General features: G+C 43.0%; 1 protein-coding gene across 6 annotated transcripts in view; it reads right to left on the reverse strand.

Annotated features, from left to right (window-relative positions):
• LOC140649244 (SAM and SH3 domain-containing protein 1-like) overlaps positions 1 to 22,439 on the reverse strand; it is a 578,691-nt gene that overhangs the window by 55,053 nt on the left and 501,199 nt on the right. For all 6 annotated transcript variants that reach the window (XM_072856149.1, XM_072856151.1, XM_072856148.1 and 3 more), the window contains 2 exons: positions 11,338 to 11,388; positions 11,167 to 11,216 (listed from right to left, as the gene is read on the reverse strand). In XM_072856149.1, the coding sequence (XP_072712250.1) occupies positions 11,167 to 11,216; positions 11,338 to 11,388 (101 nt within the window). The remainder of the gene's footprint in view (positions 1 to 11,166; positions 11,217 to 11,337; positions 11,389 to 22,439) is intronic.

Genomic DNA, 22,439 nt, shown 5'->3' on the forward strand with positions numbered 1-22,439 from the left:
TTCCATTTATAAAACAGTATTTTGGCTGCCATAGAAACTGTAGCACTCGGATGCTGTATTTGTTTAGCTGTGTAACAGTTTTCAGCCTATTTGGTTTTTATCTGAAAATGCTTTATAAATATGCATTCATTAAACTTTCAGAAGCCACTGTGTGGAAGAGAAGAGTAGAGATTTTCTTAAAGACAAGGTGAAGAAAGCTTGTCCAGACCCTAGGAAGCGCAACCGTAGACTGATTGGAGACTACAGCTTCTTTCTCCTGAGTCCTTTCTGTGTGCTTTCCCACCAGTGTATGCTCCCTTCCTCAAAAGCTAGCTGGAGAGACTTATTTTAACAGAACATGGACTTTACAAACAACCCACTAAAATAGTAAGTAAATCTTTTGTTCTCGGTCTTTATGTTCATTGAACTAGTTTTCCATAATGGATTCCAACTCAGTGCCAACGGTTCATTGTGGGATCTCTGATCAGACATCACCTCCCTTCATTGCTTTTTTTTTCTGTCTGTATAAATGGAGCTAATAGAAATTACCAAATCTTGTGCAATTCTTTGAAGCCTTCCTATGGGAATCACTATTTACCAAGCTGTGCCAAGCCAGTGAAATGACTTCTGCCAGCTTCAATGGCTTTGCTGGAGGCTCCAAGTGCAAAGCATTACTGCAGTGTCTTTGCTGAGAGCTTGGCCCCACGACATGACAATGCCCTATTGTGCGGTGGCTGTACTGCTGCCATGCAGAACGGAAACATGCGTACCCCAGCATACCAAGAAAACTTCAAGCCAAATCGTTCTTTGAATGAGGCCATATAATAACACATGCATGCCATACTCTAGTTGCTGTCCACAGTGTTTGCACAGGCTCCCTGCGTTTTCTTAGACCCCCAGAAGAGGGCAATGAAGAGTTTTTGATCAATTCAGTAAACCACTTGAAAGAAAATTTTAGTTCAAGGCAGTTCAGAGTTTAGAAGATGTACATAAATACTGGCCAACGTTTTGTAAGCACGAAAAACATGCTCATCAATTTGCAAAGACATCATTGAAGGGGAAATGAGACAGTATGAAGCTTCAGTTTGATTTAGTAATTCATCTAGACAAGGAGGGTTTGGCACAGCGAAGCTCTGAAAGGTAACCTCCTTCAACCTCAGACTGATTAGAAACTTAATCCAGCACAAACTGCAAACCAGTTGAAGCAATCAAATTTCAGATTTGTAGTGCACCAGGAGGAGGGAGACATTTAGTATTTTCCTTGCTGGTAAAGTTTACCCTTGAAGGGAAAAAGTTAATGATATAAGCTGATATGCCACCAAATGCTCAGTTTTTAAGATGACTGAATAGCAAATGCAGGAGAAAAATACAACCCCCATACTTTCTGGGTAAAAACTCCAGAAAAGCCAGTGTCAAAATTTAAGGACTTTCAACAGGGCCAGGATTTCATCCAGACCCTTAGAAGTAAAGCTGTCAGCGGGTATTTTCTAAATAAAGTTTTTGGAAAAAGTATGTGGACTTCTATATGGAGACAACCAAGTAAAAAGAAAGCCAAGTTCTGTTGGAACTGATAGAATTAATCCACTATGTGTTTTGCACCCAAGCATACCCCTCACCCATCAAGCAATTATTCTATTTATCTTAAATGAATTTAGTATCCATGAAATGCACCAAATCACCATCCTTAGAAAATGAAATCTGTTAACGATCAGAACTTTGCCTCACTAGTGAAATCAGCCTCGAAGTGGAGAGGCAGTCTCTGGTGCTGTTCAGCCTCCAAATCGATTTTAATCCTTTTCTTCTCTTGTGCAGTTGCCAACAACGATGCAAGTAAGTAGCAGGTGTAGCAGCAATGTTTGTGATGCGGACATCTGTTCACTGGGAATTAGCCTGAGGCCACCAACTCGTCGCACACTGGCCTCCAAAGAAGGGGAAGAGCACTAGGAGCAAACTTCTGACACGCCTGAGCCAGAGGGGATGAGGAGAAGAGTAGGATCTGAAGCAAGCAGACCACCTTCTCATTTATAACTGATTTAAGAACTATGCTGAGTTTCATCAGAGGATGCAAATTCCAATTATGATTTCATGCATTCCCTAAAGAGGAAATCTTCCATGCCTGGACTGACCTTGAAAATGCTAACAGCTGGTCTGAAGAGATGGAAATGCCAACAAAACCTACCACATAGACCCTGATAAGGCGCTTACTTTTTAGTTCCACCAGACAACTCTGACGCTTAAAAATCCTCAGTGAAATCAATCAAGCGTTTTACTTCCTAGATGTCTGGTGAAAAATTCCAGAGTACCTCGGAGTTGCTGTATGTTTGATTTGCCAATTACACTCCCTTTACTCTGTTAAATCTGCGGCTCCTCTGTGAATGTGCACTGAAAGTGATTTGTGTTCTTCCATTCATAGACTGATAACTTGTACTGAAAGTTAATGATGCAGTGACACTTGGCAGAAGTTTCAGCACTGCGTGTCTGAAAGGGAGCCAAATGCCATTACTCCACTGTGGAGGCCTTCATTTTTGTTGTGGTCTGATGTACAACTTCATTAGCAAGCTTTCACATGAAATGTACTCTGTCACAGCATATAGCAGAAGAAATGTATGGGTATATGTTCAGACAAGAAGGAAGAAAAAAAGATTTATGGCCAGAGGGAAGGAGTACTTTCTTATCAACCCATAATCTCTGGAAGCGAGCTGCAGAAGGGGTCAAAACTTTAGTCCATTAATCTCACAAATTCAAAACCATCTCTAGGCCGATACTTTGGGCCTCTTGGAGCCAAACTGCTGAAATAAACAAATGAGGAAAAAATAAATAGCAGCACAATAGATAATCTAAAAATGGAGCTACTTTTGGGAGTGACCAAATATTACTGCCTTAGAGAGATGATGGATTTCAGCAGTTTAGTAAATTACATCAGACCACTCAGTGATCAGTGACACAAAATTTAGTAGCAACAGCCGGAGTGGAGAACCTGGACCAGGAACTAGCTGATTAGAAAGACTGGCTTAACAGAAACGAGTTTACATTCAACGCTAAAATGTGCAAGTACGCAAACAGGACTGACACAAAAGTCAGTCTTTCAAACGCTGGAGCTTTGCAAATGACAGAGTACCTGCTGAAAAAGGATGACTGAGAAGAAACCAACACGTTAATCCTAAAAGGCGTAAGGATGGGAAATTCCAATGGCAGTACAAAGTATGAATATATATGGGAATAGCTGTATAACCATCATTACTCATGCTCAAGAAAGATGAATTCAAGAAGCGGTAAAAAGAAAAGCTGTTAGAATAGTCAGGGAACCGGACAGCTTATCTTACAAGAGAAAGCTAGAAAAGTTTTGCCTGTTCAGTCTGTCAAAATTGAAAGCTGCAAGAAGATTAATTTACTGCCTATTAATAAATCAGGCATGGGAACAAGCAGACATAAGCTGGAAAGAAATTAGAAAAGAGGAGTTAACATCTCCTAACTACGTGGACAAACTTCCAACAGTAGGTAGAGAAAGGGAGGGCAGCTTTAAAAACTAACTAACTGCTTTTAAGAGCGTGCTTGAAGGATAGAGACCAGAGCAAACACCTTTGACAACAAAGATCTGGACATGAGGACTGCCTCTGGAGGGCACTTCTGGTTCTTCTTCTGCAGCCTGTGGGTTTTGTATGAACAATGGCAAAGCCAAGCAATCAAAACGATCTTTGAATCTATCTTTCCATAAAAGTGCTGCAGTGGGGGTGACCTTGCTATACCTAAGCAATCCCTCCCCTTTATAAATTAACCCTTGAATCCTGGAGGGGGGCTCCAAAACTTGGAGCGCAAGGAAGAACTAATGCACACATTTGCATCACAAGCCAACTGAGACTGTATCTGATTATTAAGACAGGTTTCAACTAGGCTGTATCGAGCTACTAGGCTACAACTTTCCCTGTTATCTCTGGACTGATTCTGATCTCAGACAGAAAAACACTGGGGCTTATCTTGCATACAGAGCAGTTGATTTTACAAGAGAGACAGTCATACGTGCTCCGAGATGTGAATGTGCTGGTACACCGCAGAACTGGGAAAGGAAACAAATGACACCATGTGCTGCTTTCATGAATGCGCCTGTTGATTTTTGAAAGCTCATCATCCTCGAAACAGAACAAACATGGGAACCAAGAATGACAGGATTTCTGATGGGTTTTTGTTTCAACGCTAAGTATTTTAAATGCAGATGTGCTTTAACACATGGCCGCATCTCATTTATGGACCATAAAATCCACAGGTGCATAGCACCATCTGATAATGAAACCACTACTGTTATGATCTTCAATAAACTGATAGTGGCCCTCTTATTCCCTCCCAATGACTATTTATAGCCCATTGAGGAAAATGCTTTGGATGGGATTTTCAATCTACAAATATTATGCACATTCATAGCAGTGAATCAACCAATGCAAAAGCACACGCTGGCTCTGCTGCAAAGCCATTTGGTTATCCGCGTACATTAGAAATGGCCCAGTCACATAATTAGTATGAAAAACTGACAGACTTGTAACTGCTCCTGACTGAATACAAGATAATTTATCTAACTGGAGCTGGCACAGGGAAGAAAATGGGCCTTTGGTACTTTTATCAAATTTGCATGAACCTGAAGAGAAAGCAGGCCTGCAAGGTTCTGACCTTGCTGGCACCAGTGTGAGAAAGGGATGGAAAGCAAAGACGTTTCATTCAATTATCTTCTCATTAGGTTTCCATAGCAATGGCTCTTTAAGCAGGTCAAAACTTTCTCAGTGGAAACAAACACTGAGCTGCTTGTGGGCCGTGCGTGCGTATGCGTATTTTCTGCCACCACCAGCACAGAAGCCACCGTGTTGGTCCCTTGGTCCAGTGACTGGCAGCAGGCAGATGAGGCTACGTCACGTATTTAATAACCAACCGGTGGGTCCCTGGCAGGAGACAGAGAACTGCCAGCTAAAAACTCTTCGATAACAAAGAGCAGGGCCCAACATACTGCATGCCGTGCACCCCGTTCTGCGTGCATTGCTCACTCCGTGCCGTGCCGACTAGCTGCAACAAGTCGGGCTTTCTTGTGAAAGGCGCCCTTCATGCTTCCTCGTACAAAATTACCAGGCTTGAAATCTTCTTCCAGCTGCTCAAAGGCGCACTGGTTTCCCTCCTCACGTGTCCCGGGTGGCGTTTGGCTGGCCTCTCGCTCCCATTGTGCGGGTTATTGTGGGAGTTTCCTGCCCTACTTCTCTTGTGGAGGCTGTTTAAAAGCAGCATGAATAATTTGGCTTTGACTAAATCAGGCTTCAAACAAGTGAAAACAGGGCTGTACACATTCACTGATTCTCTTCAATTCCTGCAAGCACGGGGTAGAAAAAAAACCCCGTATCTTAAATGCAGACATCTCAAGTACAGCAAGCTCTTACTTCTTTTTCTTCCAATATTCCTTTCCATTTTTAAACTACGCAAAAGGAACAATTTATTCTGTTACTAATTAAGTGCAGCCTTTAGCATCCTCGGTTTGGATGGTTTGTTTGTTTTCTGCTTTGTTCTTCTCCATTTCTGCCCTCTCTCTGCCTCACATTCTCTGTCAGAGTCACACTCGGTTTCTTTGCAGATGAGCTCACAAATACCTGCCAAAGTTAATTTGGGCACCTTGAGAAGTTGCCAGAATCAAACGTGATGGAATTTAAGCCCCCCCCATCCATGACCTGGAGGGATGATTTAATAACCTTTTGCATTCAAAGCTTGACCTGCAGTTTGGATGCTGCAGGGGAAGAGGATTAGGAAATCTAGTGTTAAAAACTACTGGCAAAGGCCAGTAGATTAGTGTACCAAAGGGGACAGAATTGATGCCTGCATCAACCCTTTTGCAAAACGAAAGCCGATTTTAAAGAGACTGCTGCTTTCACTGAAAATCACTGTGGAAGATGGGAACACCGAACTGCAGGCTCTCTCCCAGCCTTAGGCTAATTTGGAGTTCAAGTTTATACCACAGGATGGTGACTGGCTTTACTGTGGCACATCCATTGCAGAAAATCCTTAAAACCAGATTCAGTCAATAGTTTCTCCTGCAGAGACAACAGCACACAGATAGCAGCCACTTATGTTGTGGCCTCACCAGCTGCCTGCTAACAACCTCAGAGAAAGCTGTAACGCCCCAGCAGCCTACAACTCCTCCTCTGACATTCCCAACAAGCCATCAGGGCTCTGGCCAAACTGTATGAACTCAACGTGCGAGGGGCTCAGTTTAAGACAGTATGTCCTGCACACGTAGAGAGGATGACAAAGACATTCGCTCTCGGAGCAGCTGAGGCAGGGCGCTGAGGACACAGCTGCTGGAGGCACAGCAGCTCCCCCACATCGGGGGAATGTAAAGCCCCCGAGCAATGCTGCCCTGTGCTGCCTGCACCCCACACGTGCGTGCTTTTCTCCAGCACCTTCTGCTTGACAAGTCTGTTTCTCCTCAGCTCCCTGGCTCTGGCAGAGTCTGGGATTTAGGTCCTGAGGATCACAGAGTTGAGAAAGCGTGAGCTGTACTGTGCCACAGGCCGAGGAGTGCAGCAGGATGAATTGTGGCGCTTAATATGAAGTATGACCATTTACTTGGTCAGGAGTGTGCTTGAGTGGTACAGTTCAAGGAACAGCAGGTGATTCACGTAGGAGGTGACAATTTGTAACACCCACTGCCATGCGAAGGTGGTGGGAATGCCTGCAAAACGCCAGATACAGCCACAACTGCTATCCCATGCGTTGGTCTTTGTCCTTCCTTTCTCTAGCAGCTGCAAAGAAAAAAGTGAGTATATAGGAGTGACTGTACCTCATCCTATCTGTATGCAGTGCTCTTGGGCCTCTCACCCACTTCCTTCTCTTTCCTGGCAGCTCTCTGATGATACACCATATTTGAAACTCGCCCAGAGGCCGCTGGAGTGAACAGTGACAGCGAGCAGGTCTATTTCCCAAGTGGGAAAACACACAACTTCCCCTTTGCAACATCCCCAGTTCTTCTAAAAACAGGATGAGAGTCAGGATGCAGAAGCCTGAGTTCAGGGGACTGGGTTTAACCTGGATTTCCTGGCAAACATGCAGAGCTCATCAGTCTGTCATGTAGACTTGAATGCTCAAAAACGGGAACAGGCTAAAAGTTGGATTACATTGTTTTAAATGCTCTGTTTACAATTATGAGAAAACCTTGCTGAGTCCCCTGCCTGAGTAAACATCCCTGGGGTGTTGCCATCACTTGGAAATAATAGGGATTGTATATACAATACATCCCCAGATCAACGTGGTATGGGGACAAAGAAGCAATAGTAACTGCTAAGAACACATTTACTGCATATTTGTTACACCGATGATTCTTCTAGCAAAAGCAGAAGTCAGTGTGCCTATATAGGAGCACCTGCAGTTCTGGGGAGATTTTTGTTTAAAATGAGTAATATCACCGTTAAAGATGCTGTTGCCACTTTGCTGAAGGCACACGGAGAATCTGCAAAGTTACACTAACACCACAACTGACAGCAAGACTGCAGTTTAAAAGACAGGAATCTTGGAAAGGGCAGAGGGAAATGAAATTTATTATTAAGAGAAGAAAGCTACAAACATCTCATTCCATGCTTTGAGTTGTTTGCTGAATATTATATGACTCGGAAGCTGGCCCAACTGTTTCAATTTACAGAAGGAACTCCAGTATGGGCAAAAAATCAGAGCAATTGTGAGGCAAAGCTTGAACAAACATGACTTTGTTTTCTGTTGTTTACGGATAGCTTTTCAGGCCACATCAGTACCCTTGCTGTTATTCACATAAATCTCAGAGGCCTTTGCTACAGCAAAGATTCTTCTCTCTTTGTCAGAATCAATCAAATGAAAACCATCTTTGGTAGGGCATTTATAATGCACAGAGCAGGTCCATATGTGCAGTCTTTTTTGTAGCTTCATCTAATTAACAGGAACAGTGTTGTCAGCAACAGAGGAAGGTAGTATTGCCCCAAATGCCTTTTGGAGGGACAAAGACTTGAAGTGACAAGCAACTCTGCCTCCAGACTCATTTAACCCCTTCTGCCTCCCTCCAGGCACTACGGCTGCTCTTCTGTGTTACAGCACATCACCCACTAGACAGATCCTTTTTGAGCAGCTTGCTGGACTGAGGGCACCAACTGATTTCACACTGGCTTTGAACAGCCAGTAATAATAATAATAATAATAATAATAAATAATGACTTGGGCAGCAGAGTTAGTAAGACTCAAGGCAAGACCAAACATACACTGCTTGTCCACACAAACGGGATTTTATCCTACCAGGGAGTACCAAGGCTAATCTGTTTTCAGTGCGGTGTCCAGTGGAGCCTGTCAGGCTCTCTCTTCAGTTGGGCACCACAGAAAAGGAAAACCAGACCAGGTTAAAACAAACATAGCTTCTCCCAGACTCCCTCAAAGCCTCTTTCTGTCTGGAATCTCTCAACTCTGGCAAATTAAACAACCATCCAGGTGTGTTATTTTAAAACTTTAGACCTTGGTAGCGTTAAGCTGCGGGGTGTGCAGGCAGCAGCGCTGGGCGAGGGAGCTACCGAGAGCAACCAGCTTCCAGCCGGTCGCTCGCTCTCTCCTCCCCATCCCAGCACGGGTTTTTCCTCGGGACTGCTTTTACTTTCCGAAGCAACCTGCTCAGAACACCAGACCAGAAACAACTCACCTCACCCCGCGAAAACGTTTGTATTTTCAGTATGTAGAAATATAACTTTTTCTTAGGCTAGCTTTTACTTGGGCTTTGGAAGAGTACTCACAACAACAGATTTTTCAGCTCCTGAAAATCTGGATGGCTCTTTTGGCACAAATCTTCCCTTTTGCTCCCCAGATCTCTTTGCGAATATGAGAAACCAATGCACATCTGCATCAAGTTTCAGGTTTGGCAAACTGGAGTCTTCTCACAACAAAATACGTTTTGTAAAAGGTTTACCCCAGATCTTTCATGCAGCATGAGGGGGCCACAAAAGCAGCGTCCCCAAAGGGACAAACTTTCCTGTCTCATAGCATGCCCACGCAGCAAATTCAGATGAAAGCCATAAACTAAACACTGAACCCAAACAAAACTTCCAGGGCCAAGATGCTGTCCTCCCCTGAAAAACATCAAATTCAACATGTTAGCAGCAAGTACAGATGTACCGGATGGACTTGCAGTGGTCATTTTAATGCAGATCAGTTTTATAAACTCTGCCTCCCTGGAAGAGGCGTTCCCGTGACAATTCAGTCCTCCAAGCTAGAGGGATGAAACCAGCATTGATGTGGCAGGCTGTCACTAATAGGCACAGGCCTGTATAATTTCCGTTTTGAGTAATTTGTATGGTATTGAGTAGATACCATTTATTATTTTCAACACTTTGCCCAATTAGCATGCGTCATACTGCCTTGTTTCTTATTGCGCAAATATTTGACACAACCTGCCCTGCGCTAGTTTCATGTATCCGATCCGGTTAATCACGTATGCCCTTCAACTGACAGACAAATCCTCAAAGAGGGCAATTCCATTCTTGAAAGGAATCACAAAAATCACAGGTGCCTTCCATCTCAACGAAGATAATGAGGTTAATTTCCTTTCAGTGAGGTAAATGGGTTCTCTCAGAAGAGAGTCACTCAGAAGATGTTTTTGTAGATACTGTCTTCTCACTCAGTTATTTGTGGTACAACACCTACACAGAGACACATTTTAGGAAGCTGGCTAGAACTTGTAAGAGGAGTTTATTCCCAGTTGTGTGCTGTCCTCCTGCGAGATCTTTATCTCATTATTACCTGAGGTGGGATGATGATATTTACCCATGGGGAAAGTGCTTTGAGACTGAGAGAAAAGTATTATGATTATAGGATAACCTTGGAGGCTTACTTCCCAGATTACAGTTCTCATAAAGTTCCCATCCACTTGGCACTTCTGGTTTCACTATAATGTTAGACAGGGAGGTACCCTTGAAGAAAACTTTTCCATGTTTCACTATCTGAAGCACCACTTTTAAACTCTAAGCCTTCTAGGCTTTCTCTGTTAACAGCATATAACATGGGGGCAGTGATGGTACCCAAGGTAAAATTCACCCTATCTGTCTTCAGCTGTTTTGAAAATGAGCATCTACTTCAAGCAGACCATCACTGCTTTCTCTCTGAGCAATGAAGAGAGACAAGGCACTTATAAAAGATAATTTATCACTTTCCAAGATCTTTAGCAAGAACCAGCTTTCAGATGATCCCACGAAGCCCGTAAGGAGCTGTTCCCTACCATACAACTGACTTCTATATGGCCAGCGCTCAGGCAAGTCCCATAACCTGCATCCACCACAGCTCCCTCTGGGATTGACACTCCTTCTACTGAACTAGCAAGAGCAGCGATTTCTTACAACCTTCCTGTTACCGTCCAGTGTTGAATCACTAGAAGATATTCAAATGTGGGACTGTACAACCTTATGAAAGTGCGTCACATCACAACTGGATTCCTGTACTCCCTCTGAACCAGTCCAGCTGGCACTACCCCACGAATTGCGGGCAATTGGAAATACAGTGTCAGTTGTCTTCATGCAGTGCTGCACATTACCCTTAGCAGTAGGGATCCAAGATCTTGGAATCAAAGGAAGGAGGTGCAGAAGACAAGCACACACGTTGCAGCAGGAGGTGACAGTAAACAGAAACCCTCTCAGTCCTCACAGAGAGGTTTTTATTAAGGACTGCTAAAATTAAATCTCCTTTTAACTTTGTTTTAAATACTTCATTCCCTTGGCACCTTCTTCAAAAGCACAGTTACAAACCCAGCAGTGCACAGGAAAACGAAAGTGATTTAAGTTTGTAACTCTCCCTTCCCCTTGCCTCTCTCTTTTTGGCTGCATTTAGGTCTAGTCACAGAAAGTTATTTTTTAAGCAGATTTAATTTGCAGAGAATGTGAAATCAGTGATGTTCCTCAAAAATGACTACCAGTCGTATCAGTGTATGCACACCCACAGTGCTCACAGAGGGGAGAAAAGATAACCCTCCCTTGATCTAAAAAACAAAATAATAAAAGGCCAAAAGAGAACAAGAGAAGGAGCAGGTTCCAAAACAGGTTTCATTAATAGTGGCTGGATCTGAAATCTTGAAACACCAATACAATCTAAAATGAATTTACTCCAAGGAAAAAGAAAACGCACCAAATTCCCCTTCCCTCCTTTCTCACCTCCTGTACCTTCACTTACTTTCTTTCAGTGTCGGGTGTTGATGCGGTGCTGCTGAGACCAAGCGACTCCTGCAAGAGAAGACGCATAGCGGTGAGAGCAGACACGAGAGCAGCCTTTGCCCAATTTATGCAGAATATCAAATTAAAGAACAAACAAACAAAAATGGATGATCAAAATCAAAGTGCTTACCTCAATCTGGGATCGCAGCTGTAGAGATGTGGGGCTGGCATCAGGTTTCTCCTAAAACAGAACAGATGTCAGGTTAATAAAATATCCAAACACTAGAAAGAAGAAATCTGAAGGGAGAAAAAGGGAAGAAGAAACAGGGTAACAGAACCTAGGACTACCTCAAAAGTGTTAGAATGGGAAACATTAACCTCTCCAGAAGGAACCACTTTCGGGATAAATTCTGAAATACTCCAGTAAAGCAGCTAATTCCATCCCTATCACTGGAGAATATAGGAAAAAGTAAAACTGCCAGATAGAAGTGATTCAAAACATAAGAGAAAGAGGAATGTGTTATTTTCACTAGATCATCACACAATTTGTTAGATAAGTTCAAGTGCAATTTCCCAAAATTTACCTTCAGGAAGAATATACAGGGAAAATCTTGCATTAAAAGAGCATTCTCTGAGCTAAAAATACTGAGAGGATTCCGATACATTCCAGCAAGGCCTGCTTCTCGCACAGAAATTTGTCAACAGGACAGAATTCAAATCACCTTCCTTCAAACCTCTAGGATATAGCCATCTACTCCAGGACCCAGTCATCCAGGCTCCCTTTGCAGTCAATGGAGAGAGACAGAAACTCTCACAGAACAGCTCGCCCGACGGGTTTCAGCTGCCTCAAGTTAGATGAGGCAAATCCCACTGGTGGTATCTAATTTAAGATTGCAAGCCAGCTGCCTAAAAGGCACCTGCTATTAACAACAAGTCTAGCTGAAGTCAGTGGGAAAACTCCAGTTAGAATGGAGGAAGAAATTATAGTTGTCCATCCTGAGAACTATACTTTGCTGGTTGATCTGCGTGTGAAACCATGGGGGAACCTACCCATAGCGATTTTATTCTCAGCCGGTCTTACCCCTAGCGAAGTTACTGCAAAGTGAGTATTGTAACCAAAAGGCTATCTTAGCTGAGTAAGCAACCACAGTAGCATACATGCTCCAAAAAAAACCCAAAAACCACAGGGACGTCAATTTATTTCTCAATACTTGAAGTCTTTTTGTTCACGCATTCCTCAGCCTACATGTAAATATCTTATCTCTGTGAAATTGTACTTCCTATGCCCTTTGTTTACAGAAAGGGTGACAAAACGTTCTTAAGATTTAACAGAAAAAAAGAAAACCAGACACAATTTTCTGGAAATGCAGCCTTTTAATACTAAACAGGAAATTACCACTGACTGCCATGAAGCAGTGCTGGATTAGCTGCCCAGAAAGTTTCCAAGATCTAGAGCAGAGAGGAGCCTACTCTGCCATCACGCGACTGAGTCCACTTGCGCTGCTGGCCACGGCAGCCAGGAGGGCCCAGGATGGCTCACGGCCACGTGCCTGCTAGTAAACAGGGCTGCCATAGGGTCATCGCCCAGCTGGGGGATTTTGCCTGACCATGCATGGTCTGCGTATCTGCTTTTGCTGATTTTATAGCACGAAAAGGGAACTGAAGTCCTGGAGTGGAAGTCGGCATGAAAAGGTGACCCCGTTCACCTACTGACAGATCCAACAGGACTCCTCCAGTCAAGCAGAAGCTGGACCGAGCCCAGGGAAATTCCACAGATGTTCACAGATCAGGAAAGTGAAATTAGCTATTTGGCACCAGGCATCCCTCTGTTAGGATCCAGGCATCCCTCCATTAGCTCTGTCAAAATGGAATCTGAGAAAGTTTTGCATCTGGAAGAGACTGCAGGCACGTTGCTGCGAATCCTCCTCGGGCACTGTCCCACCCCCGCCTAGCAGTTCGCAAGGAGGGAGGGAAAGACAGGCCCCATGCTCCAAACACTTCCCCTCCATGAGCGCCTCCTTTGTCCACACACTGCTGCACAGACGAAAAAAGGAACATTCTATCAGCTATCCCATCTTAAAGTTTCATGTAGCCAGTCAAGAGAATCCACTGTGTCCCCAGCATGCCTGTAGATCCCAAATTTCTGATGCTTTATCTGTTGCCTTAAAAAGCTGCTTGCTGCAAGTTTTTTTTTTTTTTTTTTAAATGCTAGGTTTTGTAAACTATCATTTACAAGATGCTACCTGGGTTCCCAAGGCTTTATAGAAGTCTTTTGCTTGAGCAGTTGCTTGTGAAGTTGTAGTCTGAGATTGCAATTAGATGGAAAGTTACTACTTTCAGCCTAAAACTATTCAGCTGAATAGCCAGCTGCATCCCGTGTAACAAAATCCTAAAAAAGCTGACTGTATTTGCTTTCTTTTTTCTCATTTACTGTCAAGCCCACCCTGTTAGAACAGGAGCAGTTTTATAGGATCAAGATGACTGTGGAGGACAGAAGCAAGGACAACTCTCCTTCCTCAGAAGCTCTGCTTTGCAATGCTGGAATGCAAAACACCTGACAGTCCTGTACTGTTGTGATAAATATACCTACCTGCCTTTCCAGCAGAATGGTATTTTTCCTATTGCTATTAGACAAGAAACTGAAGGAAAATACGTAGGAAAATACTACTCTCGACTGAACTTCTGGCATAGATCTGTAACACAGATCACAGAACCTTTATCAGCCTCGAGCAATTCTATTTATTTAGGTTAAAATCCATTAAACCCCACATTAAAATTCACATGTTGTGTTGACTTTAATCCAGCAGGATCAGGGCCTTTTCTATACCAAGGGCTAATTCTAGAAGGTTGAGCAAATGTACCATTGGCATGCTCTCAAGCATGCTATAACATCTTTTCAAAAAATATTTTCAAAGATTAGTTTCATGAAAGTACATTCTTCACCCTTCTGAACCAAATCTTAAAAATTAAACAGAGGAGAGCTTGGGTTTATACAAACAGCCACTGCAGTAACAGACATCCCTAGCCTGCATTTTCAGGACTCTGGTCTAGACAAAGCCGGCGTCAGAGCGATAGGTACTTTCTGCCCTAGCAGTCTGCTGCCCCAGGTAACTGCCCTCCATGTGTGCCCATAAAGCTTGCCTAGGGTGTACCAGATATTCACGCCACCTACACACTATGCAGTGTTGGTGCAAGAAACCCAAGGATCTGAGAATCTGAGCGCATCTGGGCAAGTGCAGATGTGACTAAATCCAGTGTTTCCCAAAAGTGTCTGATTCACTTGCATGGTTTTTGGATTTAAGGGGCCTTGCCCGAGTCCATGTCCAATACACTGTTAAATCACAGCAACTAAGATCTGAAGATTCTGGAGAAATGGAGATACTCATAAATTGTATCCAACCCCCAGGGAACACGTAAGAGGGAGGGCAAACAGTGGCTTAGCACCAGCTTGCCCAGCTCCCCTCGAGGTCCAAGGTTAGCACAGCACAGAATCTCAAATACTGATCATAAAGCCAGAGGGAGCTGTGAACAATTAGTAATGCTAATATCCTGTAGAGTGAAGCCCATTGAATTTAAACTAGGAATTCCTCCATCAAGTCACCTACAGCCAATTTAAAACAATCTCGACTTGCAGAAACATTTTGTTCTCCCAGCTTTAAAGCCATATTCTTAGAAGTCCTATTTCCTTCCTGTCTCCTCCTTCACCCAAAGCCGATGCCATCAAGAGGATGGCTGCAGGACAAGGCCTGGCTGAAGATGTGATCCAGCAGCCAGAGGAAGGGAAGGTCTGCAGGCGTCGCGCTGCCCAGGTACTGCCTGGTATCACCAACCCTTCTGCGCTGCGGGCGCTGCAGAAAGCGGCTGCGGGGCCGAACTGATAAGGCTTGGGAGCTCCGGTGCAGAAGCCCGAATCGGCAAAGCAAATCTCTCATTCTGAAAGAAAACGTGAGCTGTAAGCTTAACAAGCGGGATTTGTGGCTTATGCTTCAAGCCTTCTGTTGTTCGCCTCAGGGCTCAAGAAAGAAACTTCCTTCACAGGTAGCTTTTCTGCTTACTTTGTACACTGTGTGATTTATGTGATCATTTGGATACATTTTCTTTTCAAATAATTGCAGACTTCTAAATATTGTGATTTTGGTTTTATATACTACCTTCCTTGTAAAAATCTTCAAAACAGTTTTACAATCATTTATGAACTAAGCCTGAAAAACACATACGGGAAGAAATTACAAAGCACAAAATACATGGGGAAGAAGCCAGAAACACATTTGCTGACTGGAATGGCAGGTTTTGAATTCATGCAGGACTTTTCCTCCTGTGATAACTTCAGTTCAGTTGTTCTGTACGTAACATAACAGATAAGGGATATCTCCGTCTATCTGAAGGCATTGCTGTTCTGCTCCTCAAATATACAACCATGGTAGAGAAGGGCATCCAAAAGGAACCAGGGCACCTAAGGGCAGGGCTCACACATTCTAGGGGGAATGCGCGTATTTTAATTACCTAAACATTAAGCATCACCTATGCTCCACACCACAAGTTAGTCAGTTTAGGAAATCATATTCATTGAATGAATACCTTCTAATTAGAAATTCATGAACCTCTTCACAGTTTCTGCCACAGGAGCTGTATCCATTTAAATTATAAATTTAAACACTCCTCTGCAGATCCCAAGACAGGATTAATCTCACTGTGCAGAGAGCAGCTCACTGTGCAAAGTGAGACCCAGGTGAGTGCTGGGGAAAATTCAGTGACATAACCAGTGGAAAAGGAGAAGGCTAAAATGCTCATAAATTTATAAATAATTTTATGAAACCATTTCAGCAGGTGTAAACAAGGCACCTAAAGCAGAAAACTTCTGTGAGGAAGTTCTGCCAGTCTCTTCCCCAAACATTTTCCCTGTTTGCCCTGAACACGCGCTGCATGTTCTAGTCTAGCTTCTGAAATGATTACACAAAACTACATCTGAAAGATAGCCAGAGCACCAAAGGTCTCTAAGAGTTTGTTTTACTTTGAAAGCAACTGTTCTGCCCGGCATCCTCCACCACACACCGTATTTCAGCCTCTGCAGAGTTTCTGGAGATGAAGGGAAGCCCCTGTGCAGAGACAGCACAGGTAGGCAAGTGTGTAATGGAAACCGCCTACAAGACACTAGCTATAGGTCACAGGTCAGAATAAAGAAATAGAAAAGACCTATCCCTGTGGCAACCCCCTCCGCAAGTGTTTGAGGGAATTAACCAGCTCAGTGAGTTTCCAGTGGTACAGATTAGTAAAAGTCCCATTTTGAGTCTCAAACCGCAACCTCTGGACCATCCCCTTAGCCGTTTCGGCGAAGAGTGAAGGCTTTCTGCTCCATTACTCTTGCACATTAGAGCCAGAGCTGACACATGCTAAATGATAACATCCTGCAGCAGCAGCAAAACTCTGGATCAAGGAAATGAGCTGTGCTGGAGGAATGGTTAAAAAAAAATGGGATTTCAAACAATACATACTTCTACACATGAAATAACAGTCCAAGCATCTCAGTGCCTCGTACAGCAGCACAGACATAGGTAAACACTTAGCTTAACTACTGATGAAACGCAGCTTCAGAGAGAACATGCTGCTACAGCACTCACATGCCTGCTTTTAGTATTAGGTAGGGAAGAAAAATCATGCCTCTCAGCTTGATGCAAATGCTGGAATCTATCGAACATAACATGTCACGGGGGGAAGCGTTTGACACTCTCCCCTCTGCCAACAATAAAAACAGAAGGGTTTTTTTGTCCATCTCAAATACATTGCATTCAACACTGAGGCTGGAAGCCACAGGGGCTGCAAAACATTCCACGATTATTTTGAAAAACATAATTCATTAGCAATTACAAAGAAACTGCAGCTTTTGTAAAGCTCTGTAACAAAGAAACGCGAGGCAGTGCTAACTCATAAATCCACTTGTAACAAATGGGGTCTGAATCCAGCAATATTATGGCACAAATACAAAAAACCACCAGCAACGGGCTTCAGAGAAAGGAAAGTCGATAGGAGAACACAGCATTCTGCAGCAAGGAAATCAAATGCCTTCTGATCAATTTTCCAAACAAGATGAAGCAAGCCCAGAAGTATGGTAGCTGTCTCTGTGCTAAAACATATTAATATAAAGGCGTATATGCGCGATTGGGGCACAGCAGGTCTTCGATTGATGTATTTTACACCCATTACCCAAACAGTAAAATGAAGTGCTCTTGTGCTGCCATAACTGCATCTATACTAGAGCTCTTGCTGGTATAAACAGGATGAGTAAGACCTGCCATCTTTGCCTAAAACTCCTTAGGTCTGTCAGCATTGCCCTTTATTGTACAGGTAATGCCAAAAAGAACTTTTATGAGGAGAAATAAGGATGGAAAACACAGCAAGAGACGTGGGTTTCCAGGGAGGACTTTAAGATAGCAAGGGTGTTCGTGGCATTGGGAAGAGCTGTAATGTTTCAGAGGGATGGGAAAAAACCAAACACAAAAACACCAAACCACATCAAGAATGGTTAAATGCGAAGACGGAGACGGATCAAGACATGATGCAGGCGAGGGAGGCACGAGGCAAAGCCCAGCTGGACACTGCCCAAAGCAAGGGGCCCTTCTTGTGCAGGAGCTGACAAGGGGCCCCGGGAAGAGTCGTCACTTCCCCCCGGGAGAGGGTTTAGGTGTGTGGGAAAATGACACAAGGAAGGGAGAAAATAAATGAATAAACAAACAAACCACAGTTTGCTACAGTGTACTTCAGGGTAGGAACAGTCTGGTCAGCCAAGTACAGACTCCTTGCCCAGCTGCTGGCCCTCCTGCGAGGACAGCTATGGCAGCATGCGGGTACCTCGGCTGCAGTCACCACCTGCACCGATACCCTCAAAGAATTGGAAAGTCAGCATCTCTGTGAACAACATATCCCCTCACCACCCTGCACCTTGCTTTCCTGTTACTGTGGGGCCAGGAATTTAGAGTGGTTTTGAAGTGAAGCACTCACAGCATCACTGATAAGACAAAAATAATCACAAGGAGCTCCTCACCTTGAATGGCAGAACATGCCAAACTTCTTTGTGAATACTGACAGTCCTGATCTGTTTTTATGTGCTCTTCAAATTCAGAATACCCATTCCTCAGGGTCAGTGATGTTCTCCATTTCCCTCTGTGAAACACTTTTCAGACTTTTTCGATTTTTCATTTTCAGGTACAGAAAGCTGTACTACATTTGTATTAAGCCTATTTGCCATTTTCTCAATTTCTTCTCAATACTTTCAAGATCAACAAAAGATATACTTTCTTTTTGAAAACTGGCAAGAAAAGAGAAGGGGGAGCCCAGGCTAAGACCAATGCCTCCAGGAAACTTCTACAGCCATGCTATAAACCCTTTCAAACAGATGTACCATGGAAACACAGGCTAACAACACAGGTCCACTGTATGCTGTATTTGTATTGATACTGTATTTGTGCACCTACAGGCCACGCGCCTCCAGCACATGAAATTTCAGATGATCTATACTGACAATGAATAGAAGCTTTTGCACTGAATCAATCAATACACTCAAGGGTCAGGGATGCTTGTGAAACGGGTTGTTACTGTAATACTGACCAATTTTTACAAGTACACTCCCTTTCACATCATCATTTATCGTGCTAGCTAACATTTAAAAACTCTATGTTGTTTTCACCTTATGGTGTGACAAACAATAAACTACCAATGAATTATTCAGAAGATCTATAGCAGAAAACACAAACTACAGTTGACTTTGAGTTACTAAGGCCTTAAAAACCCTGGTGAAATTCAGGAGTAAGTAAATCAGAAGAAAGCACTACTCATTAAGAAATCCACAAAGAAGGGGTTTTCTTGTATTACCACAGATGCATGGGATACCAGCAATGAAGTCCCTCATTTCAGTGAAGAAAAAACAACAACCAAACAAAAGTTAAAAAACAAACTTCGTGTTAATGTCATTCTGGGAAAGCAGTGATTTGTTTTACTTTGTTAAAAAGGATACAGACTAAAAAAAAGTTACCAAAGTTATCTAGTGGAAAACAAAGGATATTTTAGTTTAAATTTTTCCCCCACTTTTTCTTTTTTTTTCCTAATTTATGTCAGGCTGATAACCTGCAATGCATTTTGTGTCAGAAACCTCCATCATTACAGTCAGGGTAATGCGCAGATTGGCTATGGCAGCAAAATTAGACCGTTGTCCCCATCTCATTTACTTGAGACACCTCACATTACAGAGACTCAAAACAAAAACCAAGTAACATACGCAAGAGATCCATCTCTTTCTGTTGGATCCTTTAGCTGTGGTGGGCAAAACCAAAATTCAGAACTCGACAGCATTGCGGGCAGTGGAAGAAAAGCACCAATTTATGAGAAACCTGGTGCCAACCTTGTTTCCACAACTGCTACCCTTTGGGCTGGCTGTTTCTGCTGTCAGGCCATGCTCTTCAGAGCTCATGACCTCCTCTTGGCTTCATACGCCTCTAGGAAAATCTGCACCTATATCCAAGTTTCCAATTTTAAAAAGTGTGTATGTATAGAGGCACATACGCCTTCTCTGTGTTTTCTTTTAAACATGAAATTGACCCTTTCAGAACAGGACTAAAACCTTTATTTAAATAAAGAAAATCCACCAGATTTAAGACTGTCTCACACCCAGCATAGAATTTCTGAAAGTTTTAGTGTTACTGCTCAGGAAATGGATTTTTATTTTTAATTTTTATAGAAGTGAAAGAATCCAGTAGAAAACAGGAAAAAGAGGCAACAGAACTGTGTAACAGAGAGTTAAGCTGAGCCAGGACCTGAGCTACATTATCCCACATCCTCAACAAGTAGTCTTATCATGAGGCTATGCCTACATGCACATTTACTTCTCATCTTTCCATGAAGAAATTCAAACAGCCTCCTGTTGCATCCTTTCATGGAAAAAGAATTATGTCAAAACTTTACACGTTTGGGCAAAATGGATTCTTGCTTTCCAACTGACAGTAAAACTGTACCTCTTTTTTCCTCTTTCAGAGGTTAAAAACATCAACAGCTGCAAGCTCAAAAATGCAGACATCCTGAACTCGGGTCTTCATCGGCAGAAAGACTTGCAGCCCTAGCTTTCAATCCATCCATTTGCAGTGTTTTAGACTCGGTCGGCCTTTTCTGCTGATTTGCACTTCCAGTTTAATGTGTTTAATGCAGTTTAGTTCCCCCTTAGTGACTCCTATGTTCATTATTTCATGAGAAGACCCTGGTTGGAAAGCTGTAACGACATGAGATAAGCTGTATATTTCATCACTTATAAACATGGAGGGCTGGTGGGGTTTGACCCCCATTTCAGCCACGCTGACAGTGGAAACAGCAGGAATTCAGATGAGAAAAGGTTTTGAAAAAACTTCCTATCAGACAAACTTGTGTCAGCGTATGGGGAACTGACTCTTTGCTAACATTTTTGATTACAATAAACTAATTTTGAAGAAGCAGTTTCTTTCAGGATCCTTTTTAAGAAAACACACTTGAAGCAGGAAAGAAAGTGGTCATACTGGGAAAAGTTTTTATTTATTTATTTAATCTTTCATAACCATTTAAAAAGCAGAATCAATGTTTAACTTGAAACCAAACTGGTTTTGTTTACTATGTAGGTATGTGAAACTGAACACCTGAAAATTAAGATGGATAATACGAATTCATTCCCTAGAGCTAGGCACTGAACTGCTTGCTCTCAACCTGCATAAACGCACTCCAGGAATGTGAGGGGGTGAGGGAAGAGAGACAAAGGTGGATAGTTGGATGCTAACTTCAAAGTCTCCTAGCAAGTGAGGGAGAAATTAATTTCTTGAACAAGAGAACTGAAAACAAATTAACCATATTAATGCAAAAAAGGATTAGCCCACAAATTGCTAGTCTGTATTTATTCATCCTCCCTGCTATAAAAACTGCCTTTGATAAGGAGACTTTCAAATTAGCCATTCTCTCTTTACCTTTGAAATTGAAGCCTGTATTTGGTGGATGCTTTGGGCCAGATCCTTACTTATTGAAGTCTTCATCACTGGCCATCACATGATGATTATTATCCAACTGAATGTCAAATCAACTCTGATGCACTGTACCTTATTTTTTAGGCCCAAAGATGACATGGAAGATTGTTCCCATCAGTGGGAAAAATTATTATTGAAGGCCATTATACCATTTGGCACAATTCTGTGTATTTACAAAGAAGATACACAGCACCCTTGTTTGATAATATTAAGTAGTCATTATTGCCTTCTACATATTCATTATAGAAATCTGTATCTACACAACTGTTGATAGAAATATTCTTCATTTTCTGTTTAAATTTAAAGTAAGACTGGACTGGAAACTCTTATGCTGTAGATGGAGTAGTTAACAGTAACGTCCCCAAGTGGTGCTGCAGTAAATGGAAGCCGTGCTCTGTGGGATTACTGCTGCAGCAAGTTTTGCTTGGAGGGGTAATGGTGCGACAGTGACATCTGACAGCTCCAGTACTAATCAGCACAACTGCCGGTAAAGGGTTAAATTAAAGGCTTCAATCACGCCATTAACAGCTCCCACTGTTGGGCCAGGCTCCAGCCCAGCTGCAGAGCTCCAGCCAGTTCTTGCAAAGCTCAGCTGTTCTGCTGAAAAGGCACAAGTGGGCTCCTGCCACATAACCAGCACTTGGGATAGAAAGCGGGTTTTGCCCTGGCACACTGGCCAGACAGCAGGAAAGTGGTTAATACAGGTTTCAGTGATTCTTAAAGGGCAACAAATCCCAATTCCAAGGATCCAACAAATAGCTGTAAAACGCTCATCCTTTCCTTTGTTCAAAGCAGGAGGTTGAGAGATTTTCCCCAGGAGAGGACAGTGGGGACCAGAACCCTCTCCCCAGGGCCACAGCAGCCTCCTAGTGAGATGAGGCTTGTGCGATCCCTGGGGCTGACTCCCGCTCCCTCCAGCCCAGGGGCATCGCACCGCTTCCAGGCTAGTGCAGGATGTTGATGCACTATTTCGCTTTGCCTCATTGTGTTTTTACGCAACATGTGGTTATCCCATCACAGACAGAGTCAGGGTCTTTTCCAAACAAAAGGACAACTGCTGAATGATGAACAAACCTAGTACCAAGAATGCCTGCAGAGAAAAAAATTACGACGCTGTTATATGCTGCTTCAAACACAAAGTGTTTGAACCTCAGCAAAGAGCCGTCCTTCAGTAATCACAGAAAACTCAGACTTGAGGAATCTGCAAAGAAAGCTGCCACCGCTGCTCCCAGCAAATCATCTGCAATCATCATTCATGGGAGAA

Source organism: Ciconia boyciana, chromosome 3, assembly GCF_034638445.1.
Source record: "Ciconia boyciana chromosome 3, ASM3463844v1, whole genome shotgun sequence".
NCBI classification, from domain to species: Eukaryota; Metazoa; Chordata; class Aves; order Ciconiiformes; family Ciconiidae; genus Ciconia; species Ciconia boyciana.